Genomic DNA, 23124 nt, shown 5'->3' with positions numbered 1-23124 from the left:
GTTGACGCAGATTTTGTTTTTTTTCTTCTGAGTGAACTGCCACATGTTGCTAATAAAGAACAAATTGGTCCGAGGATGACCACGGCATCTCTCATTATCAAATTAGAACTCTGTGTACTCAAAACCATCTGTCCAAATCAAGCAGATTCCTCTCCCAAGCTACAACTAGTAAGTTTTTTTTTTTAAGTAGTTAGCCTAATAAAGGTATCACCCTTATAAGGAATTTGGATTTTATGCTGTTCTATTATGGATTAAAAATATTTTCTATTACAACTTCAGAATCTTGTCATTCCATTAATGTGTGGGTCTCTCTGGCAATATTACTCCTTGAAAAGTATGCTTCTTCAGATTCTCTGCATTGAAAAAGTCACAGAGAACATTTGGTGGAAAAAGCAGGAAAAAAAACCCAGTTCTTTCTCTTGGAACAAAATGAATTTCAGCAAATGTTTGGGAACATGTCTGCCATGCATCTCAGGAAAGCTTCATCATATTCAATTTTCGACCTTGCAAGAACTCAATTTGCAGCATAAATTGTCTTCAAAAGACTGCAAGGGTATGCCTTTTTCTAGTCAGCTGTAATGCAAGAGCTGATGGCTATTATTTTACGAAGAGGAAAGCCTTTTGTCCCATGTATCGTGTGTGTCATTATTAACGGTTTAGTTCGGTTCATTGGTATCCTTACAGAGGCATTGCATTGTCCTGTTTTTGCACAGACGCCATTATTTTCAAAGTAGTCATTAAAGTAGTGACCTGGTGACAAATAGAATATATTTTTCATGATCATGTTATCATGGAAGGTAATGATAATAGTTGGTCTTATCTTATTGAGAATGATCATGATATTCAGATTCCAAATAAGCAGGAAAAACTTCCTGGCTCTAAGGATGCTTGGCAGTGGAATGGGCGAACCTGGAATGTGGTGATCTCCCTTGCCTTGGAGGTTTTTAAATAGAGGTTGGATAGCCATCCATTAGGGATGTTTTAGCTGTGATTCTTCCATTGGCAGAGGATTGAATTAGATGACCCTTTTGGCGCTACAGTTGTATGATTCTCTAACAGGACATTTTTATGGGCTTCATGATGTAGTTTTCAATTTGTTTCTCTCAATGCACAAATTAAATTTTCACAGCAGGTTCACCAACACACTGAACACTGTAAAATATTCCAAATAAAGATATGTTCCTGTGACTTTCTGGCATATACTGCATGCATTGTTCAAACAAACATATGCTGCATCTGAACACAATGATTCCTGAACTCAGAAAACCTGGCAGACTGTTTCATACACAGTGGACATAAGACAGTACAAGAGCAACAGTCATAAGAAGGAGTCCTTAATTGACTAACATCATATCAGCATCCTTTCTCACCAGCCTGTTAAATTCCATCTATCTGCTTGTTGTCTGTGGTGCACCAGTTGACTTATTACATAGCAGTAATATTTTTACATACAGAGTATGTATTATACTAATTGTACTATAATTATATTATATTAATAATGACTTAACAATATTACAACTCTAGATAATTTGTTGTTCCCTGTTTTGTACCATTAGATGTGACTCAGAACCATTTAACCACAGATTTCAGTGGGATTCTGCTCTGCTCTGCTTCTCTTTTCTCTTAAGAAATCAAGACCTCTTCAAGCAACAGATTTAAAAAATCTCTCAAAAGCCTTGAAGAAAACTCTGAAGAAACTCTTTAACCATTTGAAAGCCTTTCTTTTTTTAAATTTTTTTTTTAAAATAATTTTATTTTCAAAACTATTGGGTAATGGGGAAGGAATACAAAAGGCAAAGGGCAGTGGGGGGGATGGAAAAAGGGTTTTGAGAATAAGAAAACATCAAATGCATAATCATTCAATCTTTCATATCAAGTATATAAACATCTAAACTATTCATGTTCCAATAAAGGTTCATCTTTCTTCTTCTTTTTCTTCTTCTTCTTTTGACTATTTTGTCTATGTATTAACCTCTTTAGCTTTCAGCTTATACGTGTAATACAGCTTAAATCTATGTTATTCCCACAGCATCAGAACACCCAGGCCAATTGTGAAATATATCCCCTCTTTCACCCTCCTTTTTCCTTGAGAATACACTCAACAGATCCAAAATAATATAAATTCTGCTCTCCCCTCCCCTTTCCTCCCTGTGCTTGTTTTGTTTCTGCGGCTCTTTTTTCTTCCATATTTTAAAAGGGGGAACAATATCATTCAAAGTTTGCTTTTCAACCATTTTCTTATCTGCTATCGCTACATTGCTTACTGGGTGGCCCTCCATCCCTTGTATATTATCTGATATCTTCATCAATACAACCGGTTCTGAGATCTCTTTTTGGTGTAATTTAACCTCCGCTACCTTCCCTCCCCTAGAGCCTCCAATCACGTCTTCCATCTGGTCAATATAATAATTTACCTGCATGAATTTTTGCAACAGTGACATCTGAAAAGAGGTTTTCCAGTCTAGCCACCGATCTGTAATTTTCTCAGGGGGATGTTCCATTTTCTGTTTCCACTATTTTCACTTAAAATTCTCTCTCCCCTTTACCCCAATACACATCCAATATTTCTAATATTTCACCTTGCAATTATACAATATTAGCAATAAGATAGCAGGTACATTCAAGTAAGAGATGGAATCTAAAACATGAATCTCTCAAGTGTCTTTGTAGTCCAGTCCTTTTCCACGTCGCTAATAACTTTCAGACCGGTTGCTTCTTCTTTTCCCTTCTTTTCTCTTCTCCAAGTTTGTTTTAACCTTCACCCGGCAAGACTCTATTATTAGAATGTCATTTGTCAAGATCCCAGTTCAGTTCAAACCACATAGCCCCCAGTTCACAGCTCACAGTCCGTTCTTCTCCCTTTTACTTCCAGAGGCTTCCTTCTCCTCCCCCGAAAAGAGAGGTCCAGCAATCAGGGTTCCGGCAAATATATTATCCACGGAAAGCAGAGTCCCATACAGTCTAAAAATATATATCCAAAGAGGAAAAGGGTCCAAAGTGAACAGCTTGCAACAGAATTTATTTTTTCAAAGCCTGTCAGTTGATTCTTCAAGAGTTATTTTTCCTCCTTTAATGGAGACACAAGCTATTTCTGCCTGGCTGTTCCTTTAGAAATGACTCGACCTTCAGCTTGAGTAAAAGCTGGTATGCTAGAAATGCCGCTCCTTATCTCATTTGGTCATAAATTTGCACACAGTCACTTGTTCTTTATTTAATGAGGTTTTTCATAGAACAAGGGCTTCCACTTACTTTGATGTATACTTTCGCCGTGCTTCTGTTTTCTTATTCTCGGCGAATGGAGCTGTCTTTGGCTAGTTGCCAAAAATGGCACCCGTCTTCGTCTGTGCTGATGTGAATTTCCAGAAGAAAGAAAAATCGAGTTGCTGCCCAATCTTCTAACTTCTGTGGCTCACCAACTGCTGCAGAAGGGTCTCTCCTGACTCTTCCTTGCCCCCCCCGTTTCTGAGAGGGTCCCAGACCGAAGTGGTTCTAGCTTTTCCCGGGAGCTGTTCCCGAGAGCTGCTAGCTTCACCAAGACGAAGCTCCTCCTCACCATTTGAAAGCCTTTCTAACAATCTTGTCTGATCTATCATCATCACCACCACCACCACTACCACCACTAAATCAAAGGTTCTGATGGCAGCAGACACCCATTGTTGTTTTATGTTGGAAATCAGGTGCCTTAAAAAACACTGTTCCAAGAATCTAGATGATTTTCTGCTGCACTTTTGTGTTCCATTTTTGTGGGTTTGGAGGTGTGTTATTAATTGGTATAGTGTTAAATTGATAGTGGCTCCATCACTGTGGAATGCTCTTCCACTGGACGTGTGTCAGGCCCTTTCTTTCTATATCTTTATAAGACCTATAAAGGCAAAAAGTCTACAAAGAAGTCTTTAAAAACATACTATTCCTGAGGCAATTTTAGAACATATAGCTGGATATTGCCAGCTGATTTCTCTTTGGTTTTTATACTGTGTTATTAATTTATATTGTTGTTCAATCCATTCATCCATCAACTGCCTTAAAAACACTTCTTCCAAAAAACTGAAGGAAAATTTAGAAAATACGTTCTGCTGCAATTTTTGTGTTGGATGGTTTTTTGGGGTGTGTGTGTTTTTGTTTTTCTTTTGTCTGCTTTGTTCAAATACAATAGCACTCTAGAGCTTTTGACTGGACTGTGCCACAGGTACAAAGTGAAAAGAACAAGCAGGTTTTTTAAAATCACACTTTGTTACAGTTGGCATGACACTTTCTTCATTATCGTTTCAATGTTCAAGTTTGAAGTGGTCAGTAAGGGATGCTCTGGTCTCAGTCTGGTTATATAAGAAGAGAGAACGAAGGGCCCATTTTTGGATTTTGCTTCTTGCTTTTGCTTTCGGGTTTCTTCTCATGGCTTAATAGGTATTGGCTGTACATATTTTCCATTACTCTCAGCATAGTGCCAGTCCCATTTAACATTTCAGCTTGTCTTTCAAATCTGTTGAATACAATGTACGTTGGTATACATGGGTAAATCTTTCCAGATAGTACAATCATGTTGTCTACAAGCATAGAAAGGTTTTGAATTGCTAGTGCAGTATCAGTTACCAGAAGTTTAAAATAAGACACACTGTCACACATACAATTCAAACTGTGTATCAGTTGCACATTTCCTGTCAAAGAAAGCACAGCAATGAGCAGGAGCACATGATTGGATGGCAGGTTTTTTCTTTTCTTTACTGATATAATAGATAAAGACCTTGAATGAATAGTCTTTTCTACTGTTACTTCTCAGACAGATGTTGTACTTCTTCAGTATCTGTCACCAGAGAAAATGCTGGACCCTTGTTAGGCTTTGATAACATGGGTGGTGGCGACAAATGTATTGGCTAAAGAGTATTGGAGCCAAGTCAGTGTAGATTTGTTTATGAGGGGGCCAGAAACATCCCAGAACTGGTTAGAGCCTTGAAGAGAGCATCGAATTATTATAGTGAGCAAAATAAGAATTCTGAGGAAAGAGAGCAATGCATTTAACATCAATGCTGCTATCCTCCTAACATTTTCTCAAATACAACTCTTGTTGATTTTAGTAGCGTTAAGATTTGGATAAACATGCTGGGGATTGCAATGTTATTTTAGCTTCCAGTTATTAAATTTTGACTTAGTTTAACTTCCCAAAATTGCTCATAGATCCTAACAAAAAAATCTTAATTTCCCCATCTCCAAACAGAATGGAGAAAAATAAAACCTTCAACGACACAATCTAAAATCAACGCGTCTGCAAAAAAGATTCTTCTAGCTCCTTTTTTTGGTGTGGGAGGGGGATCCTATCATCACACCTCTAGCCTTCCCTTAAATTAATTGTATCTCTAGCAACCAGTTTCTCAAACGATGGGTAACTGTTGTAGTGAAGGAGAGCAGGCTTTGGGATAAGGCTGAAAAAGCTCATTCCCCAAAACCCATGAGCATTGGAAGTGAGAGCCAAAAGTAAGTGATGTGGAGTACCAGAGACAGAGACAGAGCTGAGGCACGTACTTTTAAGAGCACTATATATAATGACCTGATGGTACCATCCTTGATTGAACAAGCAGTGGCAGTAGGATGGTGCTTGAGGTCCCAGAGTGATATCCTACCACAGCTTAAGTTATGGATGGCTTCAGCATGTTATCAAATCCATAATTTTAGAAATAACTTCCTAAGTTCTAGAGGTAACAGGGGATGGATGAATGCCAATAGCCTGGAAGGAAATCTTCTGACTCAATTCCACTCCAAAGCTGTCTGAATTGCTCCACTTTCTTTTACCCAAAGATAGAACTGAGCCCACAAGGAACATTTCATTCATATACTCTGTACCCAGAAGCAATGTAGTTCTTGCACAAAATCCAGAACCAAGGGTGAGGAAATTTGGGGGCTAGCTTTCAGGTTCTGTACAAGCCTTCATTAAGCTGGGACTTATGAGACTTGTGGCAGTATAGAGGGGAGAAGGTAGCCTGTTTCTTAAATATTAGTGGCTGAATAGTGTTATCACCCATAATTGTTTCGGGACCATATATATGCTGATAGCAATAAAGAACACTCTGAGTAGGTGGAAAATGCATCCTCTCAAGAATAATCACAGGGTCTGAAATGGGGTACACATAGGGTTGGATATGGTGAGTGTTCTCCTTATTTTGAAGAAAGAGTGCTTCCTTCTTTGCTTTCCATGGGTGTAATGGAATTGTTCTCTATTTGTAGATTGATGAATCAGGAATTGAGATACTTTATCCAAATTAATTCCATTTGACGATATTGTATAAAAAACAGTGGTGGTGTGTGGGGTTTATTTGTTTATTTACTTGGTTGGTGTGTGTCTTTTGTAACAGTTGGGTTTTTTAAAAAAAATGCTTTGGCCTTTTGAGAGCACGAGTTTTTTTGGGGAAGGATACACTGCAGGCCATGGTATATATTAGACAGGGAGTGCAGTTCATTGGGGACAAATGAATCTTCCAGGCTGGAGTTCCTCTGCTTGGAATTGCTCTCTGAGGCCTTGTTTCCTGAGTTCATTGCCATGAACTTCAGCCAGAAGCGGTCTCTATTAATCTGTCTAGAAGGCATGGGAAAAGCACGAGCAAATATTATGGTTCCAGTGCCAACGTTGTTTATGTTTACGAGTGAAGATAAGTATATATTTTCAATCTTATATTAGTCACAGCCTTCTGCTTCCTGGAAAGCTGCCATTATAGCCATTGCTGCTGCAAAGGTAACTGTGTGCTTACCTCAAGGACATGGCCTGGAAGCGTTTGCACTGAGGCATCGAGGAAGAGTGAATGCAGTTTGAGCATTCCCTTCCTTTGTTGTTTCTCCTTAAATAATATCATCTGGAGTTTGTTACATACGTATTTTGATATGCATATAGTGCAAGCTTATATATGTCTCCTCAAAATTAAGTCCCACGGAACTCACAGAGTCTTATTTCCTAGTAAGTGGTGATAAAATTTACAGGCTTAGTTGAGTAAATTTAAATGTCCCCAAACTTTTTTGAAAACCATATTTGCACAATACCTTCAGGACTGCCAGCATCTCTTTGCAAGGGTGTACACAACACCTGTATTTTAAACTCTCACATGATGGTAGACCAGACATGCCACATACCATGTGTGGCCTGTGAGTAAAGTCTGGCTCACTAAGTGAGATTCAGAAGTATGATGTCTTTTCCCCTGGTTATCACTGATTGTCAAACCAAAGGCAACTCTTTTAACTCACTGCCTTATGTATTTTGAAAGTGACATTCCTGAGGACCATTCAGGGAAACCGTATCCAGTTACCAGCTGCTTTCTCTATTAAAATTTGAGTTTCCGACTGTTCATGAACATGTTCAAAAACTTGCAGTCAGGGAGTATGCATTAATTCACATTTGATATGAAACTTTTCTGAGCAATCTGTTAGTTTTTTCCCCCTTTTCCTGAGTGGGCTAATTTAGAAGGGAAGAGGCTACAATCCAAGTCTTGAGAAATTCCACTGGCAGCTGAATTCATGAGGTGTTCGCGTGGCTGGTAGAGTCCCCACTGGGCTCCTTCATTTTTGAAAGAACATAGTGAACAATCTTGTCCAAGTGCTTGTATGCAGGAGCAAAGATCTCAAATGTGGAGTGTGCAAGGATGGATTCCTCAGGATATTATATTCCATACTTGCCAATAGTTAAATATGAAATGCACCTTCATATTCCTAATGAAGGAAATATGTTTACCAAGTGTTGATGAACACCATTTCTCACACACACCTCTCCTGCTATTACAGCATAAGAATAGTTGTAACGATTTAGATCAAACGTTTTCTCAGTCTTATCATTCTGTTCCCACGGTTGCAAACCAAATGTCTGTAGGAAGGTGAGAAATAGCACATGACATAAGTAATAGCATTCCTGCTCATGTTCCTGACCAAAAAAACATTGAAAGGCATGCTGTCTCCAATATTGGAGATACTGTAATATATACAGTTTTCCACAGATGGTATCTCCATTTTGGCTTTATTTTTGTAAAATAAATCATGACATGGTGTAATATGTCTTGTATTGTTGTTCATCTGAGGTTATATTTACCTAATTTTCAGGCCTGCTAAGGACCAGATGATTTTTATGATGTCCTGATACATAAAATCATAGAAGTCAAAGAGGGTGTACTTTCTGTTTCACATGACCATAGACATTAATATTAACCTCCATGAATCTATCCAAACATTTAGGGGGTTTTATTGAAAACTTTTGCTTATGTACTTAAGGCTGCACACCTGTGTCCACTTACCTGGCAGTAAGTGCTGTTGAACTCAGTGAAATTTACATGTGAGCAAACATGTTCATGATTGCACTGTAAATGTTTTACATTGCTAGCATTTATGAAAATCGTTGCCATTAATTACCGCACAATGTCCAGTGTGCAGGCCAAATTTGCACCAGTTTCCTTCCTTCCTTCCTTCCTTCCTTCCTTCCTTCCTTCCTTCCTTCCTTCCTTCCTTCCTTCCTTCCTTCCTTCCTTCCTTCCTTCCTTCCTTCGCCATTATGAGAACCCTGCAATTTATTTCTCAGATCTTCAGATAATTTAATTTTGAAACCTGCAGTAGCAGAAGCCCAAAGTAAAACTGCTTAGCAGTTGTTGGAGATACAGCATGCATTGTGCTGAAAGGGTTGTGTTTCAAATTAGGAATTCATTTGGAAAACAAAGCAATACAGGGGTGTTGGGCTATTTCTGTACTGAACTGATTTAGAGTGAAGCGAAGAAGCCCAAAGAGGCACTCAAATCAGACTGAAAGCTCTCTGAAGCAGTGAATTTTGTTTCAGAACTTCCAAGGCTGAAAATTCAGAGCAGCAGCCATAGTTTCAGATACCCCAGAGGTTCTGGGTCACAGTGCCTAGCTGATGGAGGATAGATTCACAGGAGGGTTGGAGCAGGGTAAGGAGTAAATTGCATGATTTCAAGTAGTGAGGTGGAGAGACGGAAGAAAGAAACAGTACAATAATTGGTGGCAATGAGATTCAACCCCCCATCCCAGGTCAGAGCCTTATTATTTTCTCTCTTTTAATCACCCCGCTGACAAATGTAAATATGTACGAATAGTTTAAAATATTTGGGTACAAATTGAATTGGATGGGCCACTTATACATTCAAATCAAATTGGCTGTGATTTATCAGACAAATAATTTGGACTTAATCAAAGCAGATAGTGCATGCACACTCCACTCAAATAACTCTTTTAAGACACACCATTCAATTTGTAATGATTTGATATCCGGAGGTCAGCGTAGTCTGTCATAGTATGTTCAGAGTCTTGTTCTTCCACATTTCTTTGCTTAGCGTACTGTTTTTGTTGGTGATGTTTGCACCAATATGCATCTTTTAGGCATCCTTCAGTCTCAAAAGACTATGGTCTTTATACGTAATGTAAATATTTGGGATCTATGAGTGTAAACCACAGAAGTTTGTATAGCAAACCTCAGGTGGATTAAAGGCATTCCTGTAAATTAAAAGTTTCTGAAAAAGAGGAATCTCTCTCCATTCCAAATGGTCACATCACATGTTGTTTGCAGTGTGTCTTATTTTTAGAGCCCAAATCCATGGTACCGTATTTTTTGCACCATAAGACGCACTTTCCCCCCACAAAACAGGGGGGTGGAAAGTCTGTGCGTCTTATGGAGCGAAGAAAACAGATTATATTTTCCTGTTTTCTTCTCCTAAAAAATTGGTGCGTCTTATGGAAAGGTGAGTCTTATGGAGCGAAAAATATGGGTAATTTGTTTGAGAACAAATTGCTGTTCTACTGGTAGATATGCAGGGATTTAACAACCACATGTGGCTTGCCATGTAATGAATATTAAGATGTTATTAGTGTTTAGAAGCACAGCTAAAAGCATTATATACTGAAGAACTTTGGAGAACAAATTGGTGTCTTATACTGGTGTCTTATACTGAGTCTTCTGCTGGCTAGTTAGGGTGGGCTTGGCTTCTATGATTTTTTTTTGTTTTGCTAATTTTAAATTTTTGTAAGCTGTGTTGGGGGCCCATTAGGATCAAATCGTCAGCTCTTAAATATCTTCACATTAAAAAACAACAACCCCAAAACGCTTAGTTTTATTAAGCCTAGCACATGCAATAGTAATTGCTTATGTAATATCATCATTATCATTATCATAATCAAGTTAGAACTGGAGAGCTGCAAGGGACCCTATGGATCTTCAAATCCAACTCCTAGCAAGGCAGCATAGTGGGAAATGAAATTTCCCATCTCTGTTTCTGCAGCCAGATACATGAATCACTGAGCTATAACAGCATATTCTAGAATTTAAATTTCTCATATCTGCCTATGCATTTCTGCATATGTTTTATTTCTAAAGCTTGGTATGGTTAATGTAGTGGACCATAACTCCCCAACCTTCCAGACTGTATGTCCACTTACTGCTGATGGCTGTACTGTCTGGAGGATTCTAGGAATTATACTCCAAAAAATAACTTCTTTTAAATATATTTTACATTTTTTCTTAAACTACAACATAAACATAAAATACATAAATCAAAATAAAAATCAACTTTGTTTCCCACCAACATAGTCGGGACATCTTGCAGTAATCCTCTTCTTCCTCTGTCTTTATTCTTCTTCTTCCTTTATTGTCCTCTTCTCCAGAACTGCACTGATTCTTGATTTGGAGCTTTCCCCTTTCCTCTTCAAGAAATCTGCCCCATATACCATAGAAATTCTTCTTCTTCATCCCTCCTCAAAAGGTAACTTCTTTAAGTTTGGTTTATTTCTGCAATTATGATGGTTAAACAAGATGACCATATGTGGTTTGGGTTTGCATTTTCTACCTCATTCTTCAACTAATTTTTTTAAAAAAATCATTGGTCTAACACAAATAACTGCTCCTAAGCTGGCGAAGGATATTCTTCAGCATATAGGCTTATTGTAGTGAGAAACCTGTTTCCTGTTTATGAAAACAATAGATGTTTTGTGCATGTGGTGTTTTCAGATTGGTTTCCACAAAAACTACACTGCTATCCCTGCCTTTCTTTTATTGTTCCTGTCTTTGGGGGACTACATGGTGAACAACTTGGTTTATGTTTCTGCTGACTTGCAGCTTTCTCCCATCTTTTTAATATTATATACAATACTTGGTATTGCTCCCTGGCACTTTTTACTGTATAAAGATGTGCTATTGCTAGTATGCTTTCAAACACTTTATGTAACATTTTACCAGAACCTTTCCCCCCTACAATACGTATAGTATGCATTATGTCAACCTGTAGGGGACTCTCATTAATGTTCAAGTTGTAGTCGAGCCACTTCAACACTGTGGCTTGTCTTTGCCTATCTCCCCAGAAATCGGGAGGCCTCTTAAGTCTCGTGAGAGCATTTCATATAAGGAGGGGGGGAACGGCAGGTTATTTAAGGGGCTGTTCCCCCTCCTGTTCCTTCACTGGCAATAGTGGAGAAGGAGTTCAGCTAGTGTTTTTCTTCGAGCTGCGTAGTTGGTGTGAGGCTAATTGTTTCATTCGAACCGTGCTTGGCTGATTGTTTCCTTTGATCGAGGCCAGCACTGCTCAGATCATTGGAAAGGGGGAGGTAGCATCAGCTCCCTCCCTTGGTTTGCTTAGCTTTACTTATTTACTTTTAGAATGATTAACATCAATTTGGCTTAGTTGAAATGTTTAGATTTAGCTTGGGTTAATTTATGCTAATAGGGGGAGGGCATGACTCCACGTGACTCACACCAGCTGTGCCATGCTGCAAATTGGTTTTTTCCTAGGCCACTTGGCTCAAACAATTGTTGGTTGGATTGATTAACTGATAATATTTTGGCTTATTTAGTGTTGCATTAGACTGGGTTGCTGCTGGGTGCCCGACTGGTTGTTTTGGCTAAAAAGCTGGTCAAGTACTGATTTGAGTGATATTTAACAAGGGGGGAAGCTCACATGGGCTGCGCATTGCCACAATCTCCTTTTTCTAGGCACTTGATCAAGCTGGTGTTTGCTCCAGTTAATCAGCTTGATGCCGGTTAATTGGCACCTCAGCCATTGGGCACTTCACTCCCCTAGCCCCCTTCCCACCCCATCCCACCCTTACACTCCCCATTGCCTTGAGTAGTAATAAATCGATGGAGGTGGGTGACACTTGAATTTGAACTGGGCCATGTGCTGGGCAGTTGGACCTTATCACGTTTCGGTGGTCGGCCATCTTTTTCAATCAGGAATTGCTGGTATTCCACAGGCTACTTTTAGTTATCTAGGGGCTGATCTTGTTTAAAAAATCGAATAAACAACTTAATCACTTAACTTAAGGGGGTCAATTTAATTGTTATTTGATTGCTTATCAATTCTCTGCATTAATAGTTAGTGCGGATCCTTCTTTTAAAGTAATTATTCAAATAAGCAACAATTAAATATATAGGGTAAGATTAGTGATTGGATAATTGATTAATAAACACTAGTAGTAAATGACCAAACTCTGGGATTTGACCAAACTCTGGGAGGCAGTGGAAGACAGGAGGGCCTGGCATGCTCTGGTCCATTGGGTCACGAAGAGTTGGACATGACTTTACGACTAAACAACAGCAACAAAAGTAGTAATTGAAATTTCATGAACAGTCATTGTAAGGCATATTAAATAGACCTTATTGATTGGATTTGGCGTTAATACTAATATTGGTAAAATCTTTAATTGGTGAGTTAATTAAAATAAATACATTGGTAAATTGATTTCTTTGTAATCTTACATAGTGCAATTGGATGCAATAAATAATTTAGGATTGAATATGCAGGCTTCATCAAATAATTATATAGGTATTTTAATTGCAGTGGTATAAATTGATGTAATACATTTATTTAGTAATTGGCAAATAGGTAATTGATTACAATACCCTCATAGGTATTGGCTTATTTTGGCAACACAAGTACTTACAGCAAAGAGGGATGTTGTAATTTCTTGGGTGATTGTGGTAGCAAGGTCTGTGGGGTTTCTTCTGGAATTGACCTCTGGGTGGTAATGGCTTCCAGGAAAGGTCAGGGTAACAAAAAGGGGAAGTAGCCAGCCAAGAAAAGACCAGTCCCTCCGGAATTGCCACCTCAGTCATCGTCAGATGAGGAGTCCTGGCCCGTTTGGCAGCAATTGCAAGAAAAAATAGTTGCCTTAGAAGCTGAAAGAGCGGTGAGCCAGGCCATGCAGGCCAGCCTGCAGCAGCCGCGTCACTCGGCCAGGGACGCTGAGAGCCATCACCAGGCTAAACTTAAAGCCATGGCTGATAACCTAATGGCTAGGTTTGCTGTTTTGGAAGCAGAACTGCAGTCGGTAGGGGCGTCCAGGTGGGAGCCAGAGGGGTCAACAGTTACACCAAGATGCTATTGAACTGAGGACAGTAGTGTGTCACCGATTCCAGCAGCAGAAGGTACAGCGGCAGCTGTCCAGGGAATGCCTGAAATGTGGGCCAGGGCTAGCCCCGAATATCAGTACAGCAGGGAAGAACCAACTGTGACGTCCCCTATGACTGGTGAGTCCACTGTTGCACTGGATACTCCTTCACCAACACCTGTCTGGCCTTGGCCAGGCAGTGGGCAGCTTAGTCCCCCCTTTTACACACCCTATGATGTGCAGAGTTCTGTGGCTCCTAATTACCCTTGGCCTGGCTCGAGTGTGCATTATGGTGGTTGGGTTGCAGCATATCCACACGTTGCATTCTCAGCCCCACAATATCCGGTGCCTGGTGCCGGGATTTGGCCATACCCATCTGTCCCAGACACAGGTTTTAATATGGTACCTGTGCAAGCTGTGCTGGTGGGGGATTACACAGCGCCCTTAGGGGACCACCTCACCCCAGCAACTAAAGAAAAAAATTGAAAGGGTGACCAACATAGATTTCTTTGAGTTGCTAAACAGAAATGTAGAGAAAAAGGATTTGAGCAAGGAGGATGAGAAAGATAAGGAGAGGCACGGAAGGAAGAAACCAGATAGGACATAGGTGAATTGGTTTCCTGGTTTTATAATCTACGCAGGGGTTGTCGTAAAGGCTCAGCCTTGGCGGGGCCAATCTCTCTTTAAATACTTGGACATAATCTACAGGGCTTATGTAGATTTTGCGGGTCAAGCTTGGCTTAGTTATGACGAATCATTCTGTATATGCAGTACGATTGAACCTAATCTTTCACTGCCTTCATATCTTCCCCTTCTCCATCCTGCCAGTCCTCCGATGGTGCAGGGGAAGCCTTTGGAGGCTTTCTCAGCACCATTGGAGGACTGGCGGGGGTCCCCCACAACGGCAATCACCACTTTCAGAGGTCCCCCGGCAGTCCTCTGATGGAGCTGGGAAGCCCCTGAAGCCTTCCCCAGCACCATTTTTGAACTTCCCACCCTTTTCCCCTGCCTTTTTCCATTTGGAGGCTTGCCTGTGATGGGCCTCGGCAAGCCTCCAAATGAAAAAGGCAGGGGAAAAGGGTGGGAAGTTCAAAAATGGTGCTGGGGAAGGCTTGCCCAGCACCATCGGAGGACTGCCAGGGAACCTCTGAAAGCAGCTGTTGCAGTTGCAGGGGACCCCCGCCAGTCCTCTGATGGTGCTTCCCCAGCTCCCTACCTGATAAGTGATTGTTAATTTTTTTCCCATATGAACACATTAATTAAATTTCAGTGCATTCCTATGGGAAAACGTACCTCCCAAGACGAAAATATCTTCATCTTGCGGGGCACAAAAAACTCGCTAGACGCTTTCATCTTGCGAGTTTTTCATTGCCCGAAGCATTTGTCTTGCGAGGTACCACTGTATCATTTTTGAGATTGTATCCCAGTATAGCTTTTCCCACTCTTTTGTTGACTATGAGGGCTGCCCCATTTCTTCTACGGGATTCGTGCACACAATAGTAGATATGATAATCGTCTGAATTGAATTCACCCATTCCCATCCATTTTCGTTCACTGATGCCCAGGATGTCAACGTTCGTTCTTGCCATCTCCTGTTTGACCACATCCAGCTTACCAAGGTTCATAGATCTTACATTTCAGGTTCCTATGCAGTATTTTTCTTTGTAACATTAGACGTTCCTCTCACTTCCAGGTGTGTCCACAGCTGAGCATCCTTTTGGTTTTGGCCCAACCACTTCATTAACTCTGGAGCTACTTTTTATTGTCCTCCGCTCTTCCTCAGTAGCATGTTGGACGCCTTCCGCCCTGAGGGGCTCATCTTCCAGCGTCATATCTTTTAGCCTTTTGTTTCTGTCCACGGAGTTTTTTTGGCAAAGATACTGGAGTGGCTTGCCAGTTCCTGCTCCAGGTGGATCACATTTTGTCAGAATTCTCCACTGTGACCTGTCCATCTTGGGTGTCCCTGCATGGCATAGCCCATAGCTTCTCTGAATTACTCAAGCCCCTTTACCATGACAAGCAGCAATCTGTGAAGGGATCCTTGTGTGGGCTATGAGATTCTGTGCCTATTAAATTACTACAAATCTATTGTGTTTATTTTTGTGGCAGTTTCAGATAATGGCAAGCACATTCAGTGGCTCCTTGGGACAGATGGTGAGGTCTGGGTTTGGATTATGGGAGACGCTCCTGGAGACAAACCGTATGAGCAGATTTCTGAGGAACTTATTGCTGAAAGAGCAAGACAGCAAGCCCAAAAGGAAGCTGAGGAATTATGGTGAGCATCTACAAAACACACTAAATTCCAGGAATTACTGATGCTAATAGTATTGGATAGAGATTCTCACATTCCACTCGTCTTTTCTGTTAAAAATATAGGGTTCCCTTCAAAGTGATTTTCAATGTTTAATCCCTGAGGTATGTAATTTATTCCTACCCGTTTTGTTATTTTCCTCTTTTAGCAAAATATCTCACTTTCCTCATGTTGGAGATTATATAATTAGCTGAAAAGCCTGTAAGTATGGCTATTCCATTTGTATTTGAATTGGATGGGAGAACTTTAAGATATAATGTCCCTCACTTACATTCCCCCCCTTTCCTTTTAAAGGAAGCAAAAAGAAGCTGAAATTACAAAGAAATTTCGGGATGCTATGGCTAAAGAGAAAGCTCGAATAGTGGCAGAGAAGTGGAAAATAGAGACAGAAGATCGCAAAGCCGCAAAACTGATGGAGGAGAAAATCCAGGAGGAACTAAAGGTTTGTTGACTTCTTTAACATCTGCCCCTGTATTCTGTTCTTGAACTTAATGTGGTGGGATGAACCAGCAGAATGCAGCAGCATTTCCATTGACAGTGAAGACTGTCTTTGAGAGGTGATGTATAGGGATCCCTAACAGAGAGCACAATTAGAGTGCTAAACTTCAGATATATGGAACTTGACAGGCAGGTTGTTACTGAAAACAACAGTTTCATGTAATATTCATCACTCTCTCTTCTTCTGGCTCACCCATGTCATTCATAACTTGTCCAGTTCCAGTCAGGAGATGGCCAGACCTGACTTACCTTCTTCTGGAAGATTGGAAGGAAATGGTAGCCCTGTATCCCATTTAGTTTTACACAGAGCTTATATATGAAGTTGCAGAGTTTGAGGCAGGTGGTGAAAAGTCAGTGCAGGATAGCAGGACTTTAAGTTCTGCAACAACTTTAAAAAGTAAAAGCAAATGTGGAGATGTAAACTTGATAGAAGGAGAGGGAAATATGGTGGGAATGGATACTGCTTTTCTTGTGGCCATTTTGTTTCAAACCTGGTTGTTCAAGGAAGAACAACCTGTCACTGTGTCCCATCCTTTCAGGGTCATTCGTGGTCCCATTTCTGAGGTGTGTCGCAGCAGCATTCTTTCTAGTCTTTCTGTTTCTAGACATCACAGGGAAGAAAACGAATTTGAGAAAAGGTAGCTGTGGGATCACTTTATAGACTATTGTGTGTTCTGGAAAACACAGACCTATGCAGAGTGGTCTGGGAGATATTCATTTCAGTTCAAAATCTGTGTGAAACAATTCCTCCACAATCCTAAAGACCTTGTATGGTCTTTATCTTCAGTAGATTCTACTGAATCTCAAATTTGTAGAGAAATCGTGTATACAGTGGGGTCTCGACTTACGAACTTAATCCGTATTGGAAGGCAGTTCTCAGGTCGAAAAGTTCTTAAGTCGAATCTGCATTTCCCATAGGAATGCATTGAAAACCATTTAATCCGTATCTGCTCTTTTCGCCCATAGAAACTAATGGGAAGCTGCTATTCTGCCTTCTGCCACTAGATGGGGATATTTTTTCTTTTTTCCTTCTAACCTAAGATGACTTAGCTTTAAAAAAAGGAAAAAAAGAGTTCGTAACTCGAATCTAAGTCCGTAAGTCGAGTCCATATATTCCTATGAGAGCGGTTCGTAAGTCGAAACGTTCGTATGTCAAGCTGTTCGTAAGTCGAGACCCCACTGTACTGGCTAGCTGGCTGTGCCTAAATGCATTTCTCTTTCATTTCAGTACACATTCAACAGCTTTCTGTGAAAGATGTCGGTCTTATATGAGCAGTTCTGGGTTTTGAATGGAGACAGAAAAAAAATGAATTATTAGCAAAAAGAATATGGAAAACAGTGGTGCTGACAGATAGGGATGGGCAAGTTTGTCATTTTTGCTTTCTCCCACAGGTTGTGTGACCTTTGGTGAAGTTTTGATAAAATTCTGAAGTGCAGTTCCAGAACATATGGATTGGAATTCACTCATATACCTTTAAATTTGCAACTCAGATGATGAATCAGGCATTTTCCCCAATTGATCCCCCACCCACAATTCCACCTGTGGTTTACATATCTGGAGTCCTTGCTATAGCATGGCAATAGGTAGATACAGATAAAATGTGGCCACATGTGGTCCTCAGGCCTCTTTTTGTGCCTCCACTTCTTTCTTTCCATTCTCTCTTTTTATCCCTCCCAGCAAAAGGGGGAGAGGGTGTTTCTGCTCTTGAAATATCCATTTGCCAAAAGTGGAACCAGACTTCTAGACACTTCAAATTTCAGTTTTCCCCTTTGGCATTTTTGGCAGAATGTGTGGGGGTAGAAAATTGGCCACTAGCCCCGCTGTAGTTGTTAACCCTGATGGAAAAGGAAGGGAGGGAAGGTGAGAAAGAAGCAAAATCCAAGGCTGTATGGTTAATATGTGGTGTCAAATAACCTTGAGGGGGGGGAATCCTTAAGGAACTGGAAATCTTGCTGAAACCAAAATTACTCTAGAAGGCATATATAACAGGTTCTTTTTCGCAGAACTGCTCGGTATTTACCATTATTCTTCCTGTGCTGGAAAAAAAGTGCTCTAAGACTCTTTTTGCACCTTTTCACCTATAGGGTGGCTTCCTTTAGACCCTACTCCAGATAAACTAAATCCTCCCTACTGGGATTGTACCTCTGCTGCCCTGACCGATGTTCCATTTGCCATGAATAGCAGTTGCTCAATGTGCCACAAGCACAATATACTGACACTTCCTATCTTGTGCTTCATGCAAATGACGCTGTGAGATATTCAGTAGGAAGCCCTATGGGAATTTCCTTGGTTGCGCAAATGGGAGAGATCAAAGGCTACCACCCAATGATATCACTAGTATCTAAATTAATAGGAGTTATTTCAGGCGTACTTTTCAGGGTCATTGGCCTTATCAAGATATTTTTTGCAGCCTCTCATTTTTGGGCGATTTCCCATGTTCACATGTTCAATTGCTGCTTTTTTCATACTTATTCTATTAGTGATTAAGACAAAATGAATCACAGCAGCTGCTTTCACTTAGAGTGCTTTTGTTTGTTTGTTTGACTGACTGATTGATTGATTGGTCTTCATCCTCTATCATTGACATCTTTTTCTCCTCTGGCTCCTATGGTCTTCACAGGAGATGACTGAAAATGGAGAGGTTGCTGCTCATGTGCACGCCCTACGTACAAGCAAGAACCCTGGAAAACTGCTCATTGGTAGAACCTGCATGTGAACAGGATCCTTCTTCTCTTCTTGTCTGGCACTAAAGCCACGAAGAGTACAAAAGCATATAGGAGGAAGGCTAACCACTCCCCTTTAATAGTGTTCACAGCACCAGATTATATGATGTCTTAATAGGATTAGAAAAGAGAGCACCCCCCCCCCCAGTTTTTAAATTAAATTGCACATGAGGGCTAGTCTGGAGTCATTGTTGTTTCTATGAGAAAAGGGGTGAGGTTGTTAGCTGTGTTTCTCCCAGGCAGCTTCCTGAGGAAGAGTGAATTATGTTGCTATGTGAGAGAAAGAGGAGGTGATTTCTTCCTGTCCTGATTAAAAGGGGAGAATGCTGAATCTCTGGGATGAGATTTCCAAATGCATAAGGTGGCAGTGTTGGAAAATACTGGCTTTTTTGTTTGCTTGTTTGTTTTGCTGTTGTACAATTCTAAAGGGAAAGGGGGTATTTGAGGGACATCCTCATGGTGAAAGGTTGCTAATTCTCTAAAGATGCTTGTGCAAGGGGCCTGAATCTGATTGCTAGTCCCAGCTAGAGGAAAAGCCAATAAATAAATGGGACTTTGCTAAGTCAGTACTCATGTAATTCCCACCAAGTCCGTAGACCTGTTCTACTTCCACCTTACAGTTAGATGTGGGCATAGAGGTTGATACTCTTTACTCACTCACTTGTTTTCCTTTCAAGAGTTGTCACTCCCTATATATGATGTCACCACCATTTCATTCCTCTTCTGTATTTTAGGAAATCATATTTTCATGATAGCTATAACATCTGGCATTCTGAAAAAGAACTGTGGAGGTCTGTAGGTATGACCTGCCTTGAGTGTTACTCTCACATACTGACGAAGAGGTTTGTGTTAACATTTGTGTAACAGTTTGAGTACAGCACCTTGTCTCTATCTGCCCTGTTATCTTTTTGGACAGTGTCATTGTAAAAAGGTAAAGGTTCCCCTTGACAATTTTGTCCAGTCGTGTTCGACTCTAGGGGGCGGCGCTCATCCCCGTTTCCAAGCCATAGAGCCAGCGTTTGTCGGAAGACAATCTTCCGTGGTCACACGGCCAGTGCGACTTAGATACGAAACGCTGTTACCTTCCCACCGAGGTGGTCCCTATTTATCTACTCACATTTTTGCATGCTTTCGAACCGCTAGGTTGGCGGGAGCTGGGACAAGCGACGGGCGCTCACTCCGTCACGTGGATTCGATCTTACGACTGCTTGGTCTTTTGACCCTGCAGCACAGGCTTCTGCGGTTTAGCCCACAGCACCACCACATCCCAATCATTGTAACACTTCTTTAATTAAAAAAGAAAACAAAATCCTGATCTTTTAAACATGCACCCAGAGGATTTTTAAAATTTTTTTAAAAAATAACAATAGTGCTTAAGTGGAAAAATGTTTTAAGTGCAAATGGGCATATTCTGTTTAAAACCATGGGGATAAAATGATATAATTAGCTGTATTTTCATTTTCCCACCCAAGTGACTCAGTAGTGGTGGATCAGAACTTGGAGCAATAAGTTATAAATAATGAATCTTCTTGTGCAATTCGTTTCCTCAATAATAGAACATAATGAAGTTATATTTCAAAAACAACACAATGAGGAGGAATGTAATCACTTTACAAGAGTAAAAGTTTCAAGTTATTTTCAAACGTTTCTTTTGAAGGGGTTCTTTGACAGTATTACAAACATTTTGAGAGGAATCTGACACCATACTTTCTCTAGCCTAAGATTTCTCTTCCAAAAATAATAGAAATTGAAACAAGTGATATGAGTTACTTTTTAACATTGTCATGAATGGGTTAATTATGATACACTGCAATCAGTAACATGAATGAATTACCTTTAGAAGGTAATTTCTGAACTTATGCTTGATGAAACATAGTGTGATGCGCAGAAAATGTGTTATAACCCATGAATTGAAAGCATTACGTTGTAATTCCACATGTGGCTCATAGTGGAAGAATAATGAATGGACAGAGCTAAAAGCCTCTAGTGTGGAAACACACAACCTTTCCTCTCTTTATGGGAATAATTATTATTAAAGGAACAATCACACACAAGTGCTTTGGCGAAAAATCTGTTCATGTTTGACTGAAGGCACTGAAGCCCTGAAGAAATTTAACTTTTATGAATGATTCAGGGTGATGGAATGAGATGCAGACCAGTTAACAAGCTCACTTTACCCAGTTTAAAATATTTAACAGATCATTAATCATTGCACCTGGGAAGATGACTGGGACCATGTCTGAAAAAAAGGAAAAAGAAAATCATGAAGGCCATTAAAGTTTTATTATCTGGAAGCATTTTGATTTGGGAAATTTAGACTGTCCATCCATTTTGTTAATGCATCTAACCTTTAGTCATTTGGTATCATTGCCCCTCCTTTGAAAATAACTTCTGTTCCTTTTGATATGCCTCAAGATTCTAAAGTTTGTTAGATAAGAAGAAAAACTGATTTTTTTGGATGCTAGAATATCTAGTGATTCTTCTCATGTCAATATTGATTTATTCCTCACATTCTTTCAAAAAGATACTAATACTTAAACTATGACACCGGAGGACTACAGCTATTTCTAGACTACAGTTCTCAGAATCTCTCAGTTAACAAGGCTACTGGCTGAAGGATTCTGGGATTTGTAGTACCAAACATATTTCTCCTTCCCATGTTCTGGGTTTAGGAAACCAGATCTTCATGCCTTTTTTGTTGTTGTTTTTTTTGCAATGAGTAGATGAACAAGAGGATTTGGGGCTGTAAAATGATCGGTTAATTCATTCAGTCTTTGCGAGACCTTATCCCTCAATTGATAAACTGCCCTAGGTAGTTATTATTAGCAACTGTCAACCAGAAAGCGAAAGAGCCACAACTGAAGCCAAGGGTTGTTGTAACAGATTTACAACAGAATCAATATAGTTTTTCTTTTTGTTGTTGTTGTTGTTGTTGCATGGGTGGGGAACTCAAGTTGTTTATTGATATATTCCCAGGTGTAATTTGTATCTTGGATTAGTTCTGGATGTGCTTTTACTACCATGCACACTTTCTATCATGCTTCTAGAAAAGGGCGCCCCATGGTATTCTCACAACAACATGCCACCATGACTAGCATGGCATTGTGAAGGATGAACTAGAATCTTGTGCTGGTTTTGGCTTTTTTATTAGATGTTTTTATATAGGAAAACACTGAATAATAGCATTCCCCCCCCCTCCAAATCTTTAAACTTCTTCAGTTCTAGCCTACATTGATACAATCCCAAAATGAATTCAAAAGTTGACTTACTATGTGAGTGTAGCCTGGAATCCATAGAGACAAAAAAGTGACTTGAATATATACTGTATGTACTTTTCTTTGTATGATGGTTGTCATACACCTGAAAGATGAATGTAGAAATGAACTCTTCATCATGTGTGGATAATGCATGTTTGGCACATAAGGTCTTAGAACTATTTGGGCTCATTCACATGGACTGGCGCATATGCAACATGATAAACATGCATGTGTGAACCAGCTGGAAGAATTTTGGAGAAGTTGACTTCAGTGGATTGAGTGTGTGTTCATAACTGTTGGCCAAATAAGTAGTGGGAAATGGTTTATTACATTAAAAAGGATTTGTTTTTCTTATACACAATTTTCTTTTGACTTTAATTAAAACTCTCTTCATGCTTAAAGACAGAAAAACAGCTTTCTCACTAGGAAAGAACTCTTTCCCAGCCTGCTCAAAGCTCTGGGATAGTTTTTATTGCAGTATTGTTACTTGATTAACAAAACAAATATAAGAGGATCCCACAGAGATGTATCTATGTGACAGTTCTCACCACCACATGTAGCAGGCTGCATCTGTTTTATGACTGTAAAATGGGTGTAATGCTCACACCACAGGAGTATGAATGTTTTGATTACTGAAACAGAACAATCTGGACTTCCTAAAGGCTTTTTATTGTTGACTTTTATAGTTTTTCCCTTTTTTAAAATTAATAATTTTTCTTGCTGCCATATAAAAAACTTCCATTTCCCCCTCTGTCTCAGTGTCATCTGTCTCTTGAAAACTGAGTTCTACCTCTGGCACAAGTATTTTTTTTTTTGGGGGGGGAGCATATTTTGTTTTAGGTCAATGTGGTAATTTGGCTTCAGATCCTTTGTCTTGGGAAAGTCCTAGAATCCCCTCAACCAAAGTGACCGGCGGCCATGTTGGCTGGCAGATCCTGGGAACTACCATCTAAAAAAGTAACTTTCCCAACAACACAGGTTTTTATT

The 23124-nt window shown here is 40.0% G+C and overlaps 1 protein-coding gene across 2 annotated transcripts in view; it reads left to right on the top strand.

Annotated features, from left to right (window-relative positions):
- The window catches only part of SH2D4B (SH2 domain containing 4B), a 149784-nt gene that overhangs the window by 31637 nt on the left and 95023 nt on the right, over positions 1 to 23124 (top strand). Inside the window, exons 2-4 of one of the 2 annotated variants that reach the window (XM_078391035.1) lie at positions 2372 to 2384; positions 15474 to 15622; positions 15953 to 16100. In XM_078391035.1, coding sequence (XP_078247161.1) covers positions 2372 to 2384; positions 15474 to 15622; positions 15953 to 16100 — 310 coding nt within the window. Of the gene's footprint in view, positions 1 to 2371; positions 2385 to 15462; positions 15623 to 15952; positions 16101 to 23124 lie in introns of both variants that reach the window. The other variant, XM_078391034.1, reaches the window with a different exon arrangement.

This window comes from Pogona vitticeps, chromosome 3, assembly GCF_051106095.1.
Source record: "Pogona vitticeps strain Pit_001003342236 chromosome 3, PviZW2.1, whole genome shotgun sequence".
In the NCBI taxonomy this organism is placed as follows: Eukaryota; Metazoa; Chordata; class Lepidosauria; order Squamata; family Agamidae; genus Pogona; species Pogona vitticeps.
The sequence above is the reverse complement of the archived record's forward strand: the minus strand, read 5'-3'. Positions and strand labels throughout refer to the sequence as shown.